The sequence below is a fragment of the Cetorhinus maximus genome, unplaced genomic scaffold (assembly GCF_964194155.1).
Source record: "Cetorhinus maximus unplaced genomic scaffold, sCetMax3.hap1.1 HAP1_SCAFFOLD_1164, whole genome shotgun sequence".
NCBI lineage: Eukaryota > Metazoa > Chordata > Chondrichthyes > Lamniformes > Cetorhinidae > Cetorhinus > Cetorhinus maximus.
In genome coordinates this window covers 67,125-85,985 of record NW_027597106.1, presented here as the reverse complement: position 1 = coordinate 85,985, position 18,861 = coordinate 67,125, and the positions used below count along the sequence as shown (strand labels likewise).

General features: G+C 54.7%; 1 protein-coding gene across 1 annotated transcript; it reads right to left on the bottom strand.

Moving 5' to 3' along the window:
• Positions 1 to 208: 208 nt before the first annotated feature.
• elp5 (elongator acetyltransferase complex subunit 5) lies at positions 209 to 7,784 on the bottom strand. Its single transcript, XM_078536385.1, has 8 exons — positions 7,671 to 7,784; positions 6,339 to 6,399; positions 5,787 to 5,867; positions 5,164 to 5,396; positions 4,507 to 4,706; positions 3,313 to 3,408; positions 2,499 to 2,599; positions 209 to 612 (listed from the first exon to the last, which is right to left on the bottom strand). The coding sequence occupies exons 1-8, from the start codon at positions 7,723 to 7,725 to the stop codon at positions 504 to 506; spliced, it is 936 nt and encodes a 311-aa protein (XP_078392511.1). The 5' UTR covers positions 7,726 to 7,784; the 3' UTR covers positions 209 to 503.
• Positions 7,785 to 18,861: the final 11,077 nt, after the last annotated feature.

The following is an 18,861-nucleotide window of genomic DNA, read 5'->3' as shown; positions in this document are numbered from 1 at the left end:
TTGACTCTTAAATGCCCTCTGGACAAAGGGTAATAAATGCTGGCCTCACCAGCGGTGCCCACATCCCATTAATGAGTTTTTAAAAATCACCGATACGGCACTCTGACTGGGACCACATACCCGGCACAGCCTGGGGGCCTTCTCACCTGGTCTGTGTGGCTGAATTATTCACTGTGCAGCCATAATAACAATTACAAAACAAAAGCAGTTTGAGATGGAGTGTTTTAATCATGTTACGGACAGGAATAAAAGGGCCAGCGTTACAGGGACAACTCCAACTCCGGATCAATTCCTATCCAGTGGTCAGGGAGCAGTTCAGGAGGGGGCACCTGTTCGATGATTTGTTGCCCACGCTTCCCGTGAGGATGTCCAGTCAACTCTGCGCCTCGCTTTGTGAGGCTGGGGGGGGGGGTGGTGGGGAGGAGGGATTCTGTGCCAGCAGATGGGTCAGGCTTGTGTCGAGGGGTGAGGCAGTGTCTCGGGGGAGGTTCCACGCCTCGGTCCTATATATCCAGATCATCGTCGGGGTCCTCATCATCGATATCGTCTCCTTGGTCAGGCTCGTAGTATATCCTCCCCTCTCCAGCTCCGCTGTCCAGCAGTGACTTCTTTCTGCAGAGGGGTTGGAATAACAGGGCGGAGGGTTAGTCGCTCAGAGTAATCACAGAGGCTTTCCCCTCACCCTGTTTGGGCTCCCCACGCCCCCAATACCCTCCCAACCTTTCTGACTCGCTCGGGCTACTTTCACTCCCCCGCTCCCCCCTCCCCAGCCACACTCACTCACCCTCTCCCAGACAATCCCTGACCCCCACCCCCCACCCTGTCAGCCCAGGCGCATTCCCCAGTTTGTACCGGGTGAGATGGCAGAGCAGTAACCCAGCTCTGATCGGTCTCTGTGATGAGGGCTGGGAGGGGTGGTGTGTAGGGTTTCAGTGGGGGGGTGGGGGGTGTTGCGGGACTGGGCGGGGGGGATGTCGGGTCATTCTGGATGTAATTTTAACCAGCCGGGCCTCCTGCTCCCGATCGCTACCCTCCATACGGGTTCAGATGTGATAAAAATGACCATAACCAACAACCGAGCTTCTTGAGTGTTGTTGGAGCTGTACTCATCCAGGCAAGTGGAGATTATTCCATCACACTCCTGACTTGTGCCTTGTAGATGGTGAATAGGCTTTGGGGAGTCAGGGGGTGAGTTACTCACCGCAGGATTCCCAGCCTCTGACCTGCTCTTGTCGCCACAGTATTTATATGGCTGGTCCAGTTCAATTTCTGGTCAATGGTAACCCCCAGGATGTTGATAGTGGGGGATTCAGTGATGTTAATGCCATTGAATGTCAAGGGGCAATGGTTAGATTCTCTCTTGTTGGGAGATGGTCATTGGCTGGCACTTGTGGCCACTTGTCAGCCCAAGCCTGGTTATTGTCCAGGTCTTGCTGCATTTGGACATGGGCTGCTTCAGTATCTGAGGAGTTGCGAATGGTGCTGAACATTGTGCAAACATCAGCGAACATCCCCACTTCTGGCCTTATGATGGAAGGAAGGACATTGATGAAGCAGCTGAAGATGGTTGGGCCGAGGACACTACCCTGAGGAACTCCTGCAGTGATGTCCTGGAGCTGAGATGACTGACCTCCAACAACCACAACCATCTTCCTTTGTGCTCGGTATGACTCCAACCGGCGGAGAGTTTTCCCCCTGATTCCCATTGACTCCAGTTTTGCTAGGGCTCCTTGATGCCACACTCGGTCAAATGCTGCCTTGATGTCAAGGGCAGTCAGTCTCACCTCACCTCGGGAGTTCAGCTCTTTTGTCCATGTTTGAACCAAGGCTGTAATGAAGTCAGGAGCTGAGTGGCCCTGGCAGAACCCAAACTGGGCATCAGTGAGCAGGTTATTGCTAAGCAAGTGCCGCTTGATGGCACTGTTGATGACCCCTTCCATTACTTTACTGATGATGGAGAGTAAACTGATGGGGCGGTAATTGGCCGGGTTGGATTTGTTCTGCTTTTTGTGTACAGGACATACCTGGGCAATTTTCCACTTAGCCGGGTAGATGCCAGTGTTGTAGCTGTACTGGAACAGCTTGGCTAGGGGCGCGGCAAGTTCTGGAGCACAAGTCTTCAGTACTATTGCTGGAATATTGTCAGGGCCCATAGCCTTTGCAATATCCAGTGCCTTCAGCCGTTTCTTGATATCACGTGGAGTGAATCGAATTGGCTGAAGACTGGCATCTGTGATGCTGGGGACCTCCGGAGGAGGCCGAGATGGATCATCCACTCGGCATTGTAGCAAATGCTTCAGCCGGATCAGTTCATTTTAAATCTGAAATCGATAGACTTTTGTTATCCGAAGGTATTAAGGGATGTGGGATGAAGCCGGGTCAATGGAGTTGGAAGGCAGATCAGCCACGATCTCATTGAATGGCGGAACAGGTTTGAGGGGCTGAATGGCCTCCTGCTGCTCCCAGAGAGATGTCCCGGGAGTTCCAGGCTCACTTACTTCTCAGCACTGAAGTGATAGGGCAGCGGCAGCCGCTGCTTTGCCTCCAGCTCCTTATCCGTCAGCCGCAGGTTAAAGGTCAAATTTGCTGCTGGGTCCACCTGATGGAGGGAAAAATCAAAACTAAACTCCGAGAGGAAGGTGAAAGGGATCAAACTGCCGGACCGCGGAGAGAGAGGGAGGGGGGGGGGGCGGGGAGAAAAACAGGCTGCAGGAGAGTGGAGAGAGAGAGTGTGAGAGAGGGAGGGAGGGAGGGATAGAGAGGGAGAAAAATAGGTTGCAGGACAGTGGACAGAGAGAGAGTGTGAGAGAGGGAGGAAAGGAGGGAGGGAGAGAGGGAAGAAGGATAGAGAGAGCGAGGGAGGGATAGAGAGAGAGAAAAACAGGTTGCAGGACAGTGGACAGAGAGGGGGGGAGGGGGAGAGAGAAAGAGAGAGCGCGGAGGGAAGGACAGAGAGAGAGAAAAGCCGATTGCCGGACATCAAAGGGAGGGAGAGAGAAAGAGAGGGAGGGAGAGAGAGGAGAGGGGCAGTAGGGAGAGAAAAGTGGGCGGTAGGGAGGGAGAGGGGTTGGTAGGGAGGGAGAAAAACAGATCACAGGAGTTGGAGAGAGAGAGAGAGAGGAAAAGGGAGTAAAGAGGAAGAAAGAGACAGAGAGAGAGTAGAGGGGGAGGGGGAGATGCCCAATTGCAGAGTGAGTGGAGACGAGAGATACAGTTACAGAGAGACACAAATAGACATTTCAGTGCAAGACCGGATGAGACACAGGAATAGAAACAGGGGCCAAGGGCCCAGCAGCACAGACAGTGACTCACCGACACAGCATCTCCTCCTCCTGCAGGCTCTCCCCCCAGGGTCAGCTCCGCTGAGGTTCTCAGAATGAACCTGTCCTCGACTGTGAAATATTCCTCCTGTCAGCCAAAGGGAAAGAGGTTAACCGAGAACTCAAGCCCCAGCTCCGAATCGAACCCTCACCGCATCGCGATGGGGCCCTGTCTGTCTCTCTGCCATCCTTATACCCTGGAACCTGCAGACTGATACAGAGAGAACCTGCAGTTCTGTAGCGCCTTTTAACCCATTTGTCTCGCAACAAACAGAGTAATTTTTACACTGCAGTCCTTGTTGTAACATTGGAAACATCGTAGCCAGTTTGTGCACAGCAAGATCCCACAAACAGCAATGTGATAATGACCTGATCATCTGTTTTTAGTGATGTTGAATGAGGGATAAATATTGGCCCCAGGACACTTGGGCAAACCTCACCCCCGCCTCTCGAAACCCATGCATCAACCCCTCATCCAACCTGCTCTCCTTCAAACAGTGACATCCACCTCAGGGAGCAGAATGCGACTTAGTTTCATATTTCATTTGGAAACGACACCTCCGACAGTGCAGCACTCCCTCAGTACTGACCCTCTGACAGTGCAGCGCTCCCTCAGTACTGACCCTCCGACAGTGCAGCGCTCCCTCAGTACTGACCCTCCGACAGTGCAGCACTCCCTCAGTACTGACCCTCTGACAGTGCGGCACTCCCTCAGTACTGACCCTCCGACAGTGCGGCACTCCCTCAGTACTGACCCTCCGACAGTGCGGCACTCCCTCAGTGCCAACCCTCCGACAGTGCAGCACTCCCTCAGTACTGACCCTCCGACATCGCGGCGCTCCCTCAGTGCCGACCCTCCGACAGTGCAGCACTCCCTCAGTACTGACCCTCCGACATCACGGCGCTCCCTCAGTACTGACCCTCCGACATCGCGGCGCTCCCTCAGTACTGACCCCCCCAACAGTGCTGAGCTCCCTCAGTACTGACCCTCCGACAATGCAGAGCTCCCTCAATACTGCACTAGTCTCCTGATCACAGTGACTGCTGCTGCGCTGGCTTCTGCAGTTAAATAGCCATAGCTGAGGCCCACTCAAGACGAAAGAGCACTTTGCTCAGGATAGTGAGAGCTGTACCTCACCGAGTATCTAAGCAGTCTGCAGGGGTGGGCAAAGGGGAGCAAACAAACCTTCTTAAGGACTTTTCCAGATTTCCGCTTGTGCACAGTAGTGGCTATGGCGTAAGGTGGGAATTCTGTCCGTGGCCCGCTGCCCTCGGTAAAGGCGCTTAACGTTACCACGGTGCTCGCCATTTGTGACACAGCCTCCAGTACCTCTGGCTGGTGCAGGTCAGTGTGCAGCAGTCCCAACACTTTCCTGATCTTCAGGCCTGAGGAGACACAGCACAAAGCAAACCCCTTATGACAATCACGGGATGAAGATTCTGTTCCCCCCCCTTCAGCATCAAACTCCATCTCGCAGGCAGCCCCAACGCACGGCACTGCTCAGTAACAGCTTCCGAAATCCAGGCAGAGCCCGAGTCCAAACCCCCTCCTCTCCTGACACCCATGGCTCATTGATGAAGGAAGGAGCACCAGGGAGTCGCCAACCCCTGACCCGTGCCTATTGGGGGAGGTCACTGACCTCTGACCAGTGGGGTCACCGTCCTGCGACCTGTGTCAGGCGGGGTCACAGACCTGCGACCTGTGTCAGGCGGGGTCACAGACCTGCGACCTGTGTCAGGCGGGGTCACAGACCTGTGGTCTGTGTCAGGCGGGGTCACAGACCTGCGGTCTGTGTCAGGCGGGGTCACCGACCTTTGACCTGTGTCAGGCGGGGTCACTGACCTGCACTGGCCGCTCCTCGCTGGAAATCCTGGAGAATCCGACAGAGGTGACCAATCTGCTTCCGTTGCAGGATCCAGCTGAGGGAATCCAGTACGATTGTGCAAGACTGTGGAGAGGCTCCCTCCGCCGTGCCGATGCAGCAGAGAAGTTCCTGTGCGGTGAAGCTGTCGATGGTGAATGTCCCGGTCTGGTCCCAGTTCAGAGGATCACTGAAGCCATCGTGAAAGTGTAGCCTGTCAGAGAGGAATTCAGATTAACTCCAGGGCCCATACCAGGAACACCAGCATGAGTGTCAATTCTACCAATCGGCAGCAGCGGCTGGTCGACTTTGGGGGGCAGCACACCTGAGGCTGAACTCAGATCCCTGTGCATGAGGATCCCAATAGGAGTCACTGCTTAGGGAACCGGGATCAGGAATCCCAGCTGACTACCAGCCCCCGTCCCCCCTGACTCTTTTCTTTCTGCTCAGGAATGATCGTAGCAGCAGAGATGGGATCTTGCTGTTCTTCATGCCTCGCCCAGGAGGCGGGGAGTAACTTGCTCTTCTCCCTCCCCACAAGCACCGAAGGGGTGACACCGTTTCCCTGGCCCACTTTGCAGGCAGCCCAATCGAGGAATCTTACCTTGTCCTGACACCATCGTCCAGGCCATTGCTAAACTCTGACTCGGAGATTTCGAAGTTAAAGACGTGGACAGTCTCCCCCCTGGCGACAAAGGAAGATCCAATCATGAACAGCACCAACCAGCCAACAGGAGCAGTGCAACAGAGTAAATAGAGCACAAGAAGTGACCATTCAGCCCATCATATGCCAATGCTGGCCCTTTGTAAGAACTATCCAATTAGTCCCACTCCCCCCTGCTCTTTCCCCCATCGCCCCTGCAAATTTTTCCCCTTCAAGTATTTATCCAATTCCCTTTGGAAAGTTCCTATTGAATCTGCTTCCGCCGCCCTTTCAGGCAGCGCCTTCCAGATCACAACAACTCGCTGCGTAAAAAAAACCTTCTCCTCATCTCCCCCTCTGGTCCTTTTCCCGATTCTCTTCAATCTGTGTCCCTCTGGTTACCGACCCTCCTGCTGCCGGGAACAGCTTCTCCTTATTTACTCTACCCAAACCCCTGATGGTTTTGAACACCGGAGACCGAGCATGCGCCCGATTCCGGGCACACGTACTCACCGCAGAGCCGCACTGCTGAGAAAACTCTTCAACAAACTCCGGCCCTCACACTCGAAGCTGTCTGCAGCAGGAAGAAAGGAGGTTACAGGTGATCGGCACAGACAGGCAACTCTCCCCCCACCCCTCCCCCTCGACGCCAGGGGTGGTGCCTCCTGGCAGATCGCAGCCGGGTCAGGGTATTATTAAACACCCCAATCGGCCGGTGTGACCTGCACTATCTTGAATGTCAAGGCAGCACCCAGAATTCAACAAGCCTTCACGCCAATGAGAGTCCCTGACTGTGGACAGGAGGAATACCGACACCAGAGAAGACCATTCGGCCCATCATGCCTGTGATGGCTCTTTGAAAAATCTATCAAATTATTCACACTCCCTCCCTGCTCGTTCCCCAATCGCCCCTGCACATTTTCCCCTTCAAGTATTTATCCAATTCCCTGTTGAAAGTTCCTATTGAATCTGCTTCCGCCGCCCTTTCAGGCAGCGCCTTCCAGATCACAACAACTCGCTGGGTGAAAAAAAAACCTTCTCCTCATCTCCCCCTCTGGTCCTTTTCCCGATTCTCTTCAATCTGTGTCCCTCTGGTTACCGACCCTCCTGCCGCTGGAAACAGTTTCTCCTCATTGGCTCTATCCAAACCCCTCATGATTTTGAACGCCTCGATTCAATCTCCCCCTTAACCTTCTCTGCTCTGAGGAGAACAATCCCGGCTTCTGAACAGTGGGCAACAAATACAGGGATTGGAGGATGACAGAGGCGAGATGGGGGGGTCAGAGGTAAGATTGGGGGGTCAAACAGGCGAGATGGGGGGGTCAGAAGTGAGATGGGGGGTCAGAGGCGAGATGGGGGGGGTCAGAGGTGAGATGGGGGGGTCAGAGGTGAGATGGGGGCAGAGGTGAGATGGGGGCAGAGGTGAGATGGGGGCAGAGGTGAGATGGGGGTCAGAGGTGAGATGGGGGTCAGAGGTGAGATGGGGGGGTCAGAGGCGAGATGGGGGGGGTCAGAGGCGAGATGGGGGGGGTCAGAGGCGAGATGGGGGGGTCAGAGGCAAGATGGGGGGGCAAGAGGCGAGATGGGGGGGTCAGAGGTGAGATGGGAGGGGGTCAGAGGTGAGATGGGGGGTCAGAGGCGAAATGGGAGGGTCAGAGGTGAGATGGGAGGGGGTCAGAGGTGAGATGGGGGGGTCAGAGGCGAAATGGGAGGGGGTCAGAGGTGAGATGCGGGTCAGAGGCGAGTTGGCCGGGGTCAGAGGTGAGATGGGGGAGGGGGGGTTTGAGGGAGAGGCCGGGCCCCGGGTCTGAGTCTCGGCCCCGCTGAGCCCGGGGCCCCCGGTACCTGCGATCAGGAGCAGCCCCGCCGGCTCGGGGCCGCCGCTCAGGCCCTGCAGCATCCCGAGGCCTAGCGGCGCCTGGGGGCCGCCATTCCCGTCGCGGATTGACTGCGTCACGGGGGCCTGAGCGGATGGCGACGCACGCGATGACGTCACCGGGCGGACCCCCAGCGGCGCCTGAAACACAAAAAAAAATCACAACATTTATTGTGAAATTTCCCACAAAGAAACAGCCGCAAATGTTTCAATCGCTCCTCAAAATTCAAATAAAATCCACTCAACACAATGAGCCTCTCACATTAAATTAATTTATTTCATATTTCTTCCCTTAACAAACAGAGATTTAAGGGACAATTGGAGTCCATTCGGCCCATCAGGTCCCTGCGATCACATTAAACTGTTTCTCTTTTCATTTTCTTTTCATTTTTGTTTTATTTGTTTTCCCCTCGGGCAAAAAACCTGGTCAGCTTTAGGGCCGGGGTTCTGCTGGGGGCATAAAGTCATTGGGAAAGTGCCCTAAACTCACTGGGGGTAACAGTGAGGGGGCAAAACACTGGGGGTAACAGTGACAGTGAGAGGGCAAAACACTGGGGGTAACAGTGAGAGTGAGAGGGCAAAACACTGGGGGTAACAGTGAGAGTGAGGGGCAAAACACTGGGGGTAACAGTGAGAGTGAGGGGGCAAAACACTGGGGTAAGAGTGAGAGTGAGGGGGCAAAACACTGGGGGTAACAGTGAGGGGGCAAAACACTGGGGGTAAAAGTGAGAGGGCAAAACACTGGGGGTAACAGTGAGAGTGAGGGGGCAAAACACTGGGGGTAACAGTGAGGGGGCAAAACACTGGGAGTAACAGTGAGGGGGCAAAACACTGGGGGTAACAGTGAGAGGGCAAAACACTGGGGGTAACAGTGAGAGGGCAAAACACTGGGGGTAACAGTGAGAGTGAGGGGGCAAAACACTGGGGGTAACAGTGAGAGTGAGGGGGCAAAACACTGGGGGTAACAGTGAGAGTGAGGGGGCAAAACACTGGGGTAACAGTGAGAGTGAGTGGGCAAAACACTGGGGTGAGAGTGAGAGGGCAAAACACTGGGGGTAACAGTGAGAGTGAGTGGGCAAAACACTGGGGTAACAGTGAGAGGGCAAAACACTGGGGTAACAGTGAGAGGGCAAAACACTGGGGGTAACAGTGATAGTGAGAGGGCAAAACACTGGGGGTAACAGAGAGAGTGAGAGGGCAAAACACTGGGGGTAACAGTGAGAGGGCAAAACACTGGAGGTAACAGTGAGGGGGCAAAACACTGGGGGTAACTGAGAGTGAGAGGGCAAAACACTTTGGTTAACAGTGAGAGTGAGGGGGCAAAAAACTGGGGTAACAGTGAGAGTGAGTGGGCAAAACACTGGGGTAACAGTGAGAGTGAGTGGGCAAAACACTGGGGTAACAGTGAGAGTGAGGGGCAAAACACTGGGGGTAACAGTGAGAGTGAGGGGGCAAAACACTGGGGTAAGAGTGAGAGTGAGGGGGCAAAACACTGGGGGTAACAGTGAGGGGGCAAAACACTGGGGGTAAAAGTGAGAGGGCAAAACACTGGGGGTAACAGTGAGAGTGAGGGGGCAAAACACTGGGGGTAACAGTGAGGGGGCAAAACACTGGGAGTAACAGTGAGGGGGCAAAACACTGGGGGTAACAGTGAGAGGGCAAAACACTGGGGGTAACAGTGAGAGGGCAAAACACTGGGGGTAACAGTGAGAGTGAGGGGGCAAAACACTGGGGGTAACAGTGAGAGTGAGGGGGCAAAACACTGGGGGTAACAGTGAGAGTGAGGGGGCAAAACACTGGGGTAACAGTGAGAGTGAGTGGGCAAAACACTGGGGTGAGAGTGAGAGGGCAAAACACTGGGGGTAACAGTGAGAGTGAGTGGGCAAAACACTGGGGTAACAGTGAGAGGGCAAAACACTGGGGTAACAGTGAGAGGGCAAAACACTGGGGGTAACAGTGAGAGTGAGTGGGCAAAACACTGGGGTAACAGTGACAGTGAGGGGGCAAAACACTGGGGGTAACAGTGAGAGTGAGGGGGCAAAACACTGGGGGTAACAGTGAGAGGGCAAAACACTGGGGGTAACAGTGAGAGTGAGGGGGGCAAAACACTGGGGGTAACAGTGAGGGGGTAAAACACTGGGGGTAACAGTGAGGGGGCAAAACACTGGGGGTAACAGTGAGAGGGCAAAACACTGGGGGTAACAGTGAGAGGGCAAAACACTGGGGGTAACAGTGAGAGTGAGGGGGCAAAACACTGGGGGTAACAGTGAGGGGGCAAAACACTGGGGGTAACAGTGAGGGGGCAAAACACTGGGGTAACAGTGAGAGTGAGGGGGCAAAACACTGGTGGTAACAGTGAGAGTGAGTGGGCAAAACACTGGGGTAACAGTGAGAGTGAGGGGGCAAAACACTGGGGTAACAATGAGAGTGAGGGGGCAAAACACTGGGGGTAACAGTGAGAGTGAGGGGGCAAAACACTGGGGGTAACAGTGAGAGTGAGAGGGCAAAACACTGGGGGTAACAGTGAGAGTGAGGGGGCAAAACACTGGGGTAACAGTGAGAGTGAGTGGGCAAAACACTGGGGTGAGAGTGAGAGGGCAAAACACTGGGGGTAACAGTGAGTGTGAGTGGGCAAAACACTGGGGTAACAGTGAGAGTGAGGGGGCAAAACACTGGGGGTAACAGTGAGGGGGCAAAACACTGGGGGTAACAGTGAGAGGGCAAACCACTGGGGGTAACAGTGAGGGGGCAAAACACGGGGTAACAGTGATAGTGAGGGGGCAAAACACTGGGGTTAAGAGTGAGGGGGCAAAACACTGGGGGTAAGAGTGAGAGTGAGGGGGCAAAACACTGGGGGTAAGAGTGAGAATGAGGGGGCAAAACACTTGGGGTAAGAGTGAGAGTGAGGGGGCAAAGCACTGGGGGTAAGAGTGAGAATGAGGGGGCAAAACACTGGGGGTAAGAGTGAGAGTGAGGGGGCAAAACACTGGGGGTAAGCGTGAGAATGAGGGGGCAAAACACTGGGGGGTAACAGTGAGAGTGAGGGGGCAAAACACTGGGGGTAAGAGTGAGAGTAAGGGGGCAAAACACTGGGGGTAACAGTGAGGGGGCAAAACACTGGGGTAACAGTGAGGGGGCAAAGCACTGGGGGTAACAGTGAGAGTGAGGAGGCAAAACACTGGGGTAACAGTGAGGGGGCAAAACACTGGGGGTAACAGTGAGGCGGCAAAACACTGGGGGTAACAGTGAGAGGGCAAAACACTGGGGGTAACAGTGAGGGGGGCAAAACACTGAGGGTAACAGTAAGAGTGAGGGGGCAAAACACTGGGGGTAACAGTGAGGGGGCAAAACACTGGGGGTAACAGTGAGGGGGCAAAACACTGGTGGTAACAGTGAAGAGGGCAAAACACTGGAGGTAACAGTGAGGGGGCAAAACAATGGGGGTAACAGTGAAGAGGGCAAAACACTGGAGGTAACAGTGAGGGGGCAAAACACTGGGGGTAACAGTGAGAGGGCAAAACACTGGGGGTAACAGTGAGAGTGAGGGGGCAAAACACTGGGGGTAACAGTGAGAGTGAGGGGGGGAAACACTGGGGGTAACAGTGAGAGTGAGGGGGCAAAACACTGGGGGTAACAATGAGGGCAAAACACTGGGGGTAACAGTGAGGGGGCAAAACACTGGGGGGTAACAGAGAGAGTGAGGGGGCAAAACACTGGGGGTAACAGTGAGGGGGCAAAACACTGGGGGTAACAGTGAGGGGGCAAAACACTGGGGGTAACAGTGAGAGTGAGGGTACAAAACATTGGGGGTAAGAATGAGGGTGCAGAACACTGGGGGTAAGAGTGAGAATGAGGGGGCAAAACACTGGGGGTAACAGTGAGGGCTCAAAACACAGGGGGTAACAGTGAGAGTGAGGGGACAAAGAACTGGGGGTAACAGTGAGTGGGCAAAACACTGGGGGTAACAGTGAGAGTGAGGGGGCAAAACACTGGGGGTAACAGTGAGAGTGAGTGGGCAAAACACTGGGGTAACAGTGAGAGTGAGGGGGCAAAACACTGGGGGTAACAGTGAGAGTGAGGGGGCAAAACACTGGGGTTACAGTGAGAGTGAGGGGGCAAAACATTGGGGGTAACAGTGAGGGGGCAAAACACTGGGGGTAACAGTGAGAGGGCAAAACACTGGGGGTAACAGTGAGAGTGAAGGGGCAAAACACTGGGGGTAACAGTGAGGTGGCAAAACACTGGGGGTAACAGTGAGGGATCAAAACACTGGGGGTAACAGTGAGAGGGCAAAACACTGGGGGTAACAGTAAGAGGGCAAAACACTGGGGGTAACAGTGAGAGTGAGGGGGCAAAACACTGGGGGTAACAGTGAGGGGGCAAAACACAGGGGTTAACAGTGAGGGGGGAAAACACTGGGGTAACAGTGAGAGTGAGGGGGCAAAACACTGGGGGTAACAGTGCGAGTGAGGGGGCAAAGCACTGGGGGTAACAGTAAGAGTGAGAGGACAAAACACTGGGGGTAACAGTGAGAGTGAGGGGCAAAACACTGGGGTAACAGTGAGAGTGAGTGGGCAAAACACTGGGGTGAGAGTGAGAGGGCAAAACAGTGGGGGTAACAGTGAGAGTGAGTGGGCAAAACACTGGGGTAACAGTGAGAAGGCAAAACACTGGGGGTAACAGTGAGAGTGAGTCGGCAAAACACTGGGGTAACAGTGACAGTGAGTGGGCAAAACACTGGGGGTAACAGTGAGAGTGAGGGGGCAAAACACTGGGGGGAAACAGTGAGAGTGAGGGGGCAAAACACTGGGGGTAACAGTGAGGGGGAAAACACTGGGGGTAACAGTGAGGGGGCAAAACACTGGGGGTAACAGTGAGAGGGCAAAATACTGGGGATAACAGTAAGAGTGAGGGGGCAAAACACTGTGGGTAACAGTGAGGGGGCAAAACACTGGGGGTAACAGTGAGGGGGCAAAGCACTGGGGGAAACAGTGAGAGGGCAAAACACTGGGGGTAACAGTGAGAGGGCAAAACACTGGGGGTAACAGTGAGAGCGAGGGGGCAAAACACTGGGGGTAACAGTGAGAGTGAGAGGGCAAAACACTGGGGGTAACAGCGAGAGTGAGTTGGCGAAACACTGGGGTAACAGTGAGAGGGCAAAACACTGGGGGTAACAGTGAGAGTGAGTGGGCAAAACACTGGGGTAACAGTGAAAGTGAGTGGGCAAAACACTGGGCTAACAGTGAGAGTGAGGGGGCAAAACACTGGGGGTAAAAATGAGAGTGAGGGGGCAAAGCACTGGGGTAACAGTGAGAGTGCGGGGGCAAAACACTGGGGGTAACAGTGAGGGGGCAAAACACTGGGGGTAACAGTGAGAGGGCAAAACACTGGGGGTAACAGTGAGAGTGAGGGGGCAAAACACTGGGGGTAACAATGAGGGGGCAAAACACGGGGGGTAACAGTGAGAGGGCAAAACACTGGGGGTAACAGTGAGAGGGCAAAACACTGGGGGTAACAGTGAGAGTGAAGGGGCAAAACACTGGGGGTAACAGTGAGGGGGCAAAACACTGGGGGTAACAGTGAGGGGGCAAAACACTGGGGTAACAGTGAGAGTGAGGGGGCAAAACACTGGGGGTAACAGTGAGAGTGAGTGGGCAAAACACTGGGGTAACAGTGAGAGTGAGGGGGCTAAACACTGGGGTAACAATGAGAGTGAGGGGGCAAAACACTGGGGGTAACAGTGAGAGTGAGGGGGCAAAACACTGGGGGTAACAGTGAGAGTGAGGGGGCAAAACACTGGGGTAACAGTGAGAGTGAGGGGGCAAAACACTGGGGTAACAGTGAGGGGGCAAAACACTGGGGGTAACAGAGAGAGTGAGGGGGCAAAACACTGGTGGTAACAGTGAGAGTGAGGGGGCAAAACACTGGGGTAACAGTGAGAGTGAGGGGGCAAATACTGGGGGTAAGAGTGAGGGGGCAAAACACTGGGGTAACAGTGACGGGGCAAAACACTGGGGTAACAGTGAGGGGGCAAAACACTGAGGGTAACAGTGAGAGTGAGGGGGCAAAACACTGGGGTAACAGTGAGAGGGCAAAACACTGGGGGTAACAGTGAGAGTGAGGGGGCAAAACACTGGCGGGTAACAGTGAGAGTGAGGGGGCAAAACACTGGGGTAACAGTGAGGGGGCAAAACACTGGGGTAACAGTGAGAGTGAGTGGGCAAAACGCTGGGGGTAACAGTGAGAGTGAGGGGGCAAATACTGGGGGTAAGAGTGAGGGGCCAAAACACTGGTGTAAGAGTGAGAGTAAGGGGGCAAAACACTGGGGTAACAGTGAGGGGGCAAAACACTGGGGGTAACAGTGAGGGGGCAAAACACTGAGGGTAACAGTGAGAGTGAGGGGGCAAAACACTGGGGGTAACAGTGAGGGGGCAAAACACTGGGGTAACAGTGAGGGGGCAAAGCACTGGGGGTAACAGTGAGAGTGAGGGGGCAAAACACTGGGGTAACAGTGAGGGGGCAAAACACTGGGGGTAACCGTGAGGGGGCAAAACACTGAGGGTAACAGTGAGAGTGAGGGGGCAAAACACTGGGGGTAACAGTGAGGGGGCAAAACACTGGGGGTAACAGTGAGAGGGCAAAACACTGGTGGTAACAGTGAAGAGGGCAAAACACTGGAGGTAACAGTGAGGGGGCAAAACAATGGGGGTAACAGTGAAGAGGGCAAAACACTGGAGGTAACAGTGAGTCGGCAAAACACTGGGGTAACAGTGACAGTGAGTGGGCAAAACACTGGGGGTAACAGTGAGAGTGAGGGGGCAAAACACTGGGGGGAAACAGTGAGGGGGAAAACACTGGGGGTAACAGTAAGAGGGCAAAATACTGGGGATAACAGTGAGAGTGAGGGGGCAAAACACTGTGGGTAACAGTGAGGGGGCAAAACACTGGGGGTAACAGTGAGGGGGCAAAGCACTGGGGGTAACAGTGAGAGGGCAAACCACTGGGGGTAACAGTGAGAGGGCAAAACACTGGGGGTAACAGTGAGAGCGAGGGGGCAAAACACTGGGGGTAACAGTGAGAGTGAGAGGGCAAAACACTGGGGGTAACAGTGAGAGTGAGTTGGCGAAACACTGGGGTAACAGTGAGAGGGCAAAACACTGGGGGTAACAGTGAGAGTGAGTGGGCAAAACACTGGGGTAACAGTGAAAGTGAGTGGGCAAAACACTGGGCTAACAGTGAGAGTGAGGGGGCAAAACACTGGGGGTAAAAATGAGAGTGAGGGGGCAAAGCACTGGGGTAACAGTGAGAGTGCGGGGGCAAAACACTGGGGGTAACAGTGAGGGGGCAAAACACTGGGGGTAACAGTGAGAGGGCAAAACACTGGGGGTAACAGTGAGAGTGAGGGGGCAAAACACTGGGGGTAACAATGAGGGGGCAAAACACGGGGGGTAACAGTGAGAGGGCAAAACACTGGGGGTAACAGTGAGAGGGCAAAACACTGGGGGTAACAGTGAGAGTGAAGGGGCAAAACACTGGGGGTAACAGTGAGGGGGCAAAACACTGGGGGTAACAGTGAGGGGGCAAAACACTGGGGTAACAGTGAGAGTGAGGGGGCAAAACACTGGGGGTAACAGTGAGAGTGAGTGGGCAAAACACTGGGGTAACAGTGAGAGTGAGTGGGCTAAACACTGGGGTAACAATGAGAGTGAGGGGGCAAAACACTGGGGGTAACAGTGAGAGTGAGGGGGCAAAACACTGGGGGTAACAGTGAGAGTGAGGGGGCAAAACACTGGGGGTAACAGTGAGGGGGCAAAACACTGGGGTAACAGTGAGGGGGCAAAGCACTGGGGGTAACAGTGAGAGTGAGGGGGCAAAACACTGGGGTAACAGTGAGGGGGCAAAACACTGGGGGTAACCGTGAGGGGGCAAAACACTGAGGGTAACAGTGAGAGTGAGGGGGCAAAACACTGGGGGTAACAGTGAGGGGGCAAAACACTGGGGGTAACAGTGAGAGGGCAAAACACTGGTGGTAACAGTGAAGAGGGCAAAACACTGGAGGTAAGAGTGAGGGGGCAAAACAATGGGGGTAACAGTGAAGAGGGCAAAACACTGGAGGTAACAGTGAGGGGGCAAAACACTGGGGGTAACAGTGAGAGGGCAAAACACTGGGGGTAACAGTGAGAGTGAGGGGGCAAAACACTGGGGGTAACAGTGAGAGTGAGGGGGGAAAACACTGGGGGTAACAGTGAGAGTGAGGGGGCAAAACACTGGGGGTAACAATGAGGGCAAAACACTGGGGGTAACAGTGAGGGGGCAAAACACTGGGGGTAACAGTGAGAGTGAGGGGGCAAAACACTGGGGGTAACAGTGAGGGGGCAAAACACTGGGGGTAACAGTGAGGGGGCAAAACACTGGGGGTAACAGTGAGGGGGCAAAACACTGGGGGTAACAGTGAGAGTGAGGGTACAAAACATTGGGGGTAAGAATGAGGGTGCAAAACACTGGGGGTAAGAGTGAGAATGAGGGGGCAAAACACTGGGGGTAACAGTGAGGGGGCAAAACACAGGGGGTAACAGTGAGAGTGAGGGGACAAAGCACTGGGGGTAACAGTGAGTGGGCAAAACACTGGGGGTAACAGTGAGGGGGCAAAACACTGGGGGTAACAGTGAGGGGGCAAAACAATGGGGGTAACAATGAGGGGGCAAAACACTGGGGGTAACAGTGAGAGTGAGGGGGCAAAACACTGGGGGTAACAGTGAGGGGGCAAAACACTGGGGGTAACAGTGAGAGTGAGAGGGCAAAACACTGGGGGTAACAGTGAGAGTGAGGGGGCAAAACACTGGGGGTAACAGTGTGGGGGCAAAACACTGGGGGCAACAGTGAGGGGGCAAAACACTGGGGGTAACAGTGAGCGGGCAAAACACGGGGTAACAGTGAGAGTGAGGGGGCAAAACACTGGGGGTAACAGTGAGGGGGCAAAACACGGGGTAACAGTGATAGTGAGGGGGCAAAACACTGGGGTTAAGAGTGAGGGGGCAAAACACTGGGGGTAAGAGTGAGAGTGAGGGGGCAAAACACTGGGGGTAAGAGTGAGAATGAGGGGGCAAAACACTGGGGGTAAGAGTGAGAGTGAGGGGGCAAAGCACTGGGAGTAAGAGTGAGAATGAGGGGGCAAAACACTGGGGGTAAGAGTGAGAGTGAGGGGGCAAAACACTGGGGGTAAGCGTGAGAATGAGGGGGCAAAACACTGGGGGTAACAGTGAGAGTGAGGGGGCAAAACACTGGGGGTAAGAGTGAGAGTGAGGGGGCAAAACACTGGGGGTAAGAGTGAGAATGAGGGGGCAAAACACTGGCGGTAAGAGTGAGAATGAGGGGGCAAAACACTGGGGGTAACAGTGAGAGTGAGGGGGCAAATCACTGGGGGTAAGAGTGAGAGTGAGGGGGCAAAACACTGGGGGTAACAGTGAGGAGGCAAAACACTGGGGTAACAGTGAGGGGGCAAAGCACTGGGGGTAACAGTGAGAGTGAGGGGGCAAAACACTGGGGTAACAGTGAGGGGGCAAAACACTGGGGGTAACAGTGAGGGGGCAAAACACTGGGGGTAACAGTGAGAGGGCAAAACACTGGGGGTAACAGTGAGAGTGAGGGGGCTAAACACTGGGGTAACAGTGAGGGGGCAAAACACTGGGGGTAACAGTGAGGGGGCAAAACACTGAGGGTAACAGTGAGAGTGAGGGGGCAAAACACTGGGGGTAACAGTGAGGGGGCAAAACACTGGGGGTAACAGTGAGGGTGCAAAACACTGGTGGTAACAGTGAAGAGGGCAAAACACTGGAAGTAACAGTGAGGGGGCAAAACAATGGGGGTAACAGTGAAGAGGGCAAAACACTGGAGGTAACAGTGAGGGGGCAAAACACTGGGGGTAACAGTGAGAGGGCAAAACACTGGGGGTAACAGTGAGAGTGAGGGGGCAAAACGCTGGGGGTAACAGTGAGAGTGAGGGGGGAAAACACTCGGGGTAACAGTGAGAGTGAGGGGGCAAAACACTGGGGGTAACAGTGAGAGTGAGGGGGCAAAACACTGGGGGTAACAGTGAGGGGGGAAAACACTGGGGGTAACAGTGAGGGGGCAAAACACTGGGGGTAACAGTGAGGGGGCAAAACACTGGGGGTAACAGTGAGAGTGAGGGTACAAAACATTGGGGGTAAGAATGAGGGTGCAAAACACTGGGGGTAAGAGTGAGAATGAGGGGGCAAAACACTGGGGGTAACAGTGAGGGGGCAAAACACAGGGGGTAACAGTGAGAGTGAGGGGACAAAGCACTGGGGGTAATAGTGAGTGGGCAAAACACTGGGGGTAACAGTGAGGGGGCAGAACACTGGGGGTAACAGTGAGGGGGCAAAACAATGGGGGTAACAACGAGGGGGCAAAACACTGGGGGTAACAGTGAGAGTGAGGGGGCAAAACACTGGGGGTAACAGTGAGAGTGAGGGGGCAAAACACTGGGGGTAACAGTGAGGGTCAAAACACTGGGGGTAACAGTGAGAGTGAGAGGGCAAAACACTGGGGGTAACAGTGAGAGTGAGGGGGCAAAACACTGGGGGTAACAGTGAGGGGGCAAAGCACTGGGGGTAACCGTGTGGGGGCAAAACACTGGGGGCAACAGTGAGGGGGCAAAACACTGGGGGTAACAGTGAGGGGGCAAAACACGGGGTAACAGTGAGAGTGAGGGGGCAAAACACTGGGGGTAACAGTGAGAGTGAGGGGGCAAAACACTGGGGGTAAGAGTGAGGGGGCAAAACACTGGGGGTGAGAGTGAGAGTGAGGGGGCAAAACACTGGGGGTAAGAGTGAGAATGAGGGGGCAAAACACTGGGGGTAAGAGTGAGAGTGAGGGGGCAAAACACTGGGGGTAAGAGTGAGAATGAGGGGGCAAAACACTGGGGGTAAGAGTGAGAGTGAGGGGGCAAAACACTGGGGGTAAGAGTGAGAATGAGGGGGCAAAACACTGGGGGTAACAGTGAGAGTGAGGGGGCAAAACACTGGGGGTAAGAGTGAGAGTGAGGGGGCAAAACACTGGGGGTAAGAGTGAGAATGATGGGGCAAAACACTGGGGGTAACAGTGAGGGGGCAAAACACTGGGGGTAACAGTGAGAGTGAG

Bases quoted from the DNA above. Each gene is read 5' to 3' on its own strand.
- elp5 (XM_078536385.1), bottom strand. From the start codon at position 7,725: ATGCTGCAGGGCCTGAGCGGCGGCCCCGAGCCGGCGGGGCTGCTCCTG. The intron at 3,409-4,506 runs GTTTGTTTGCTC...TTTGGCTGACAG, and splicing joins CTGGAAAAGTCCTTAAGAAG to GAGGAATATTTCACAGTCGA. The intron at 2,600-3,312 runs GTGAGTCACTGT...TCCCTCCATCAG, and splicing joins GAGGAGGAGATGCTGTGTCG to GTGGACCCAGCAGCAAATTT.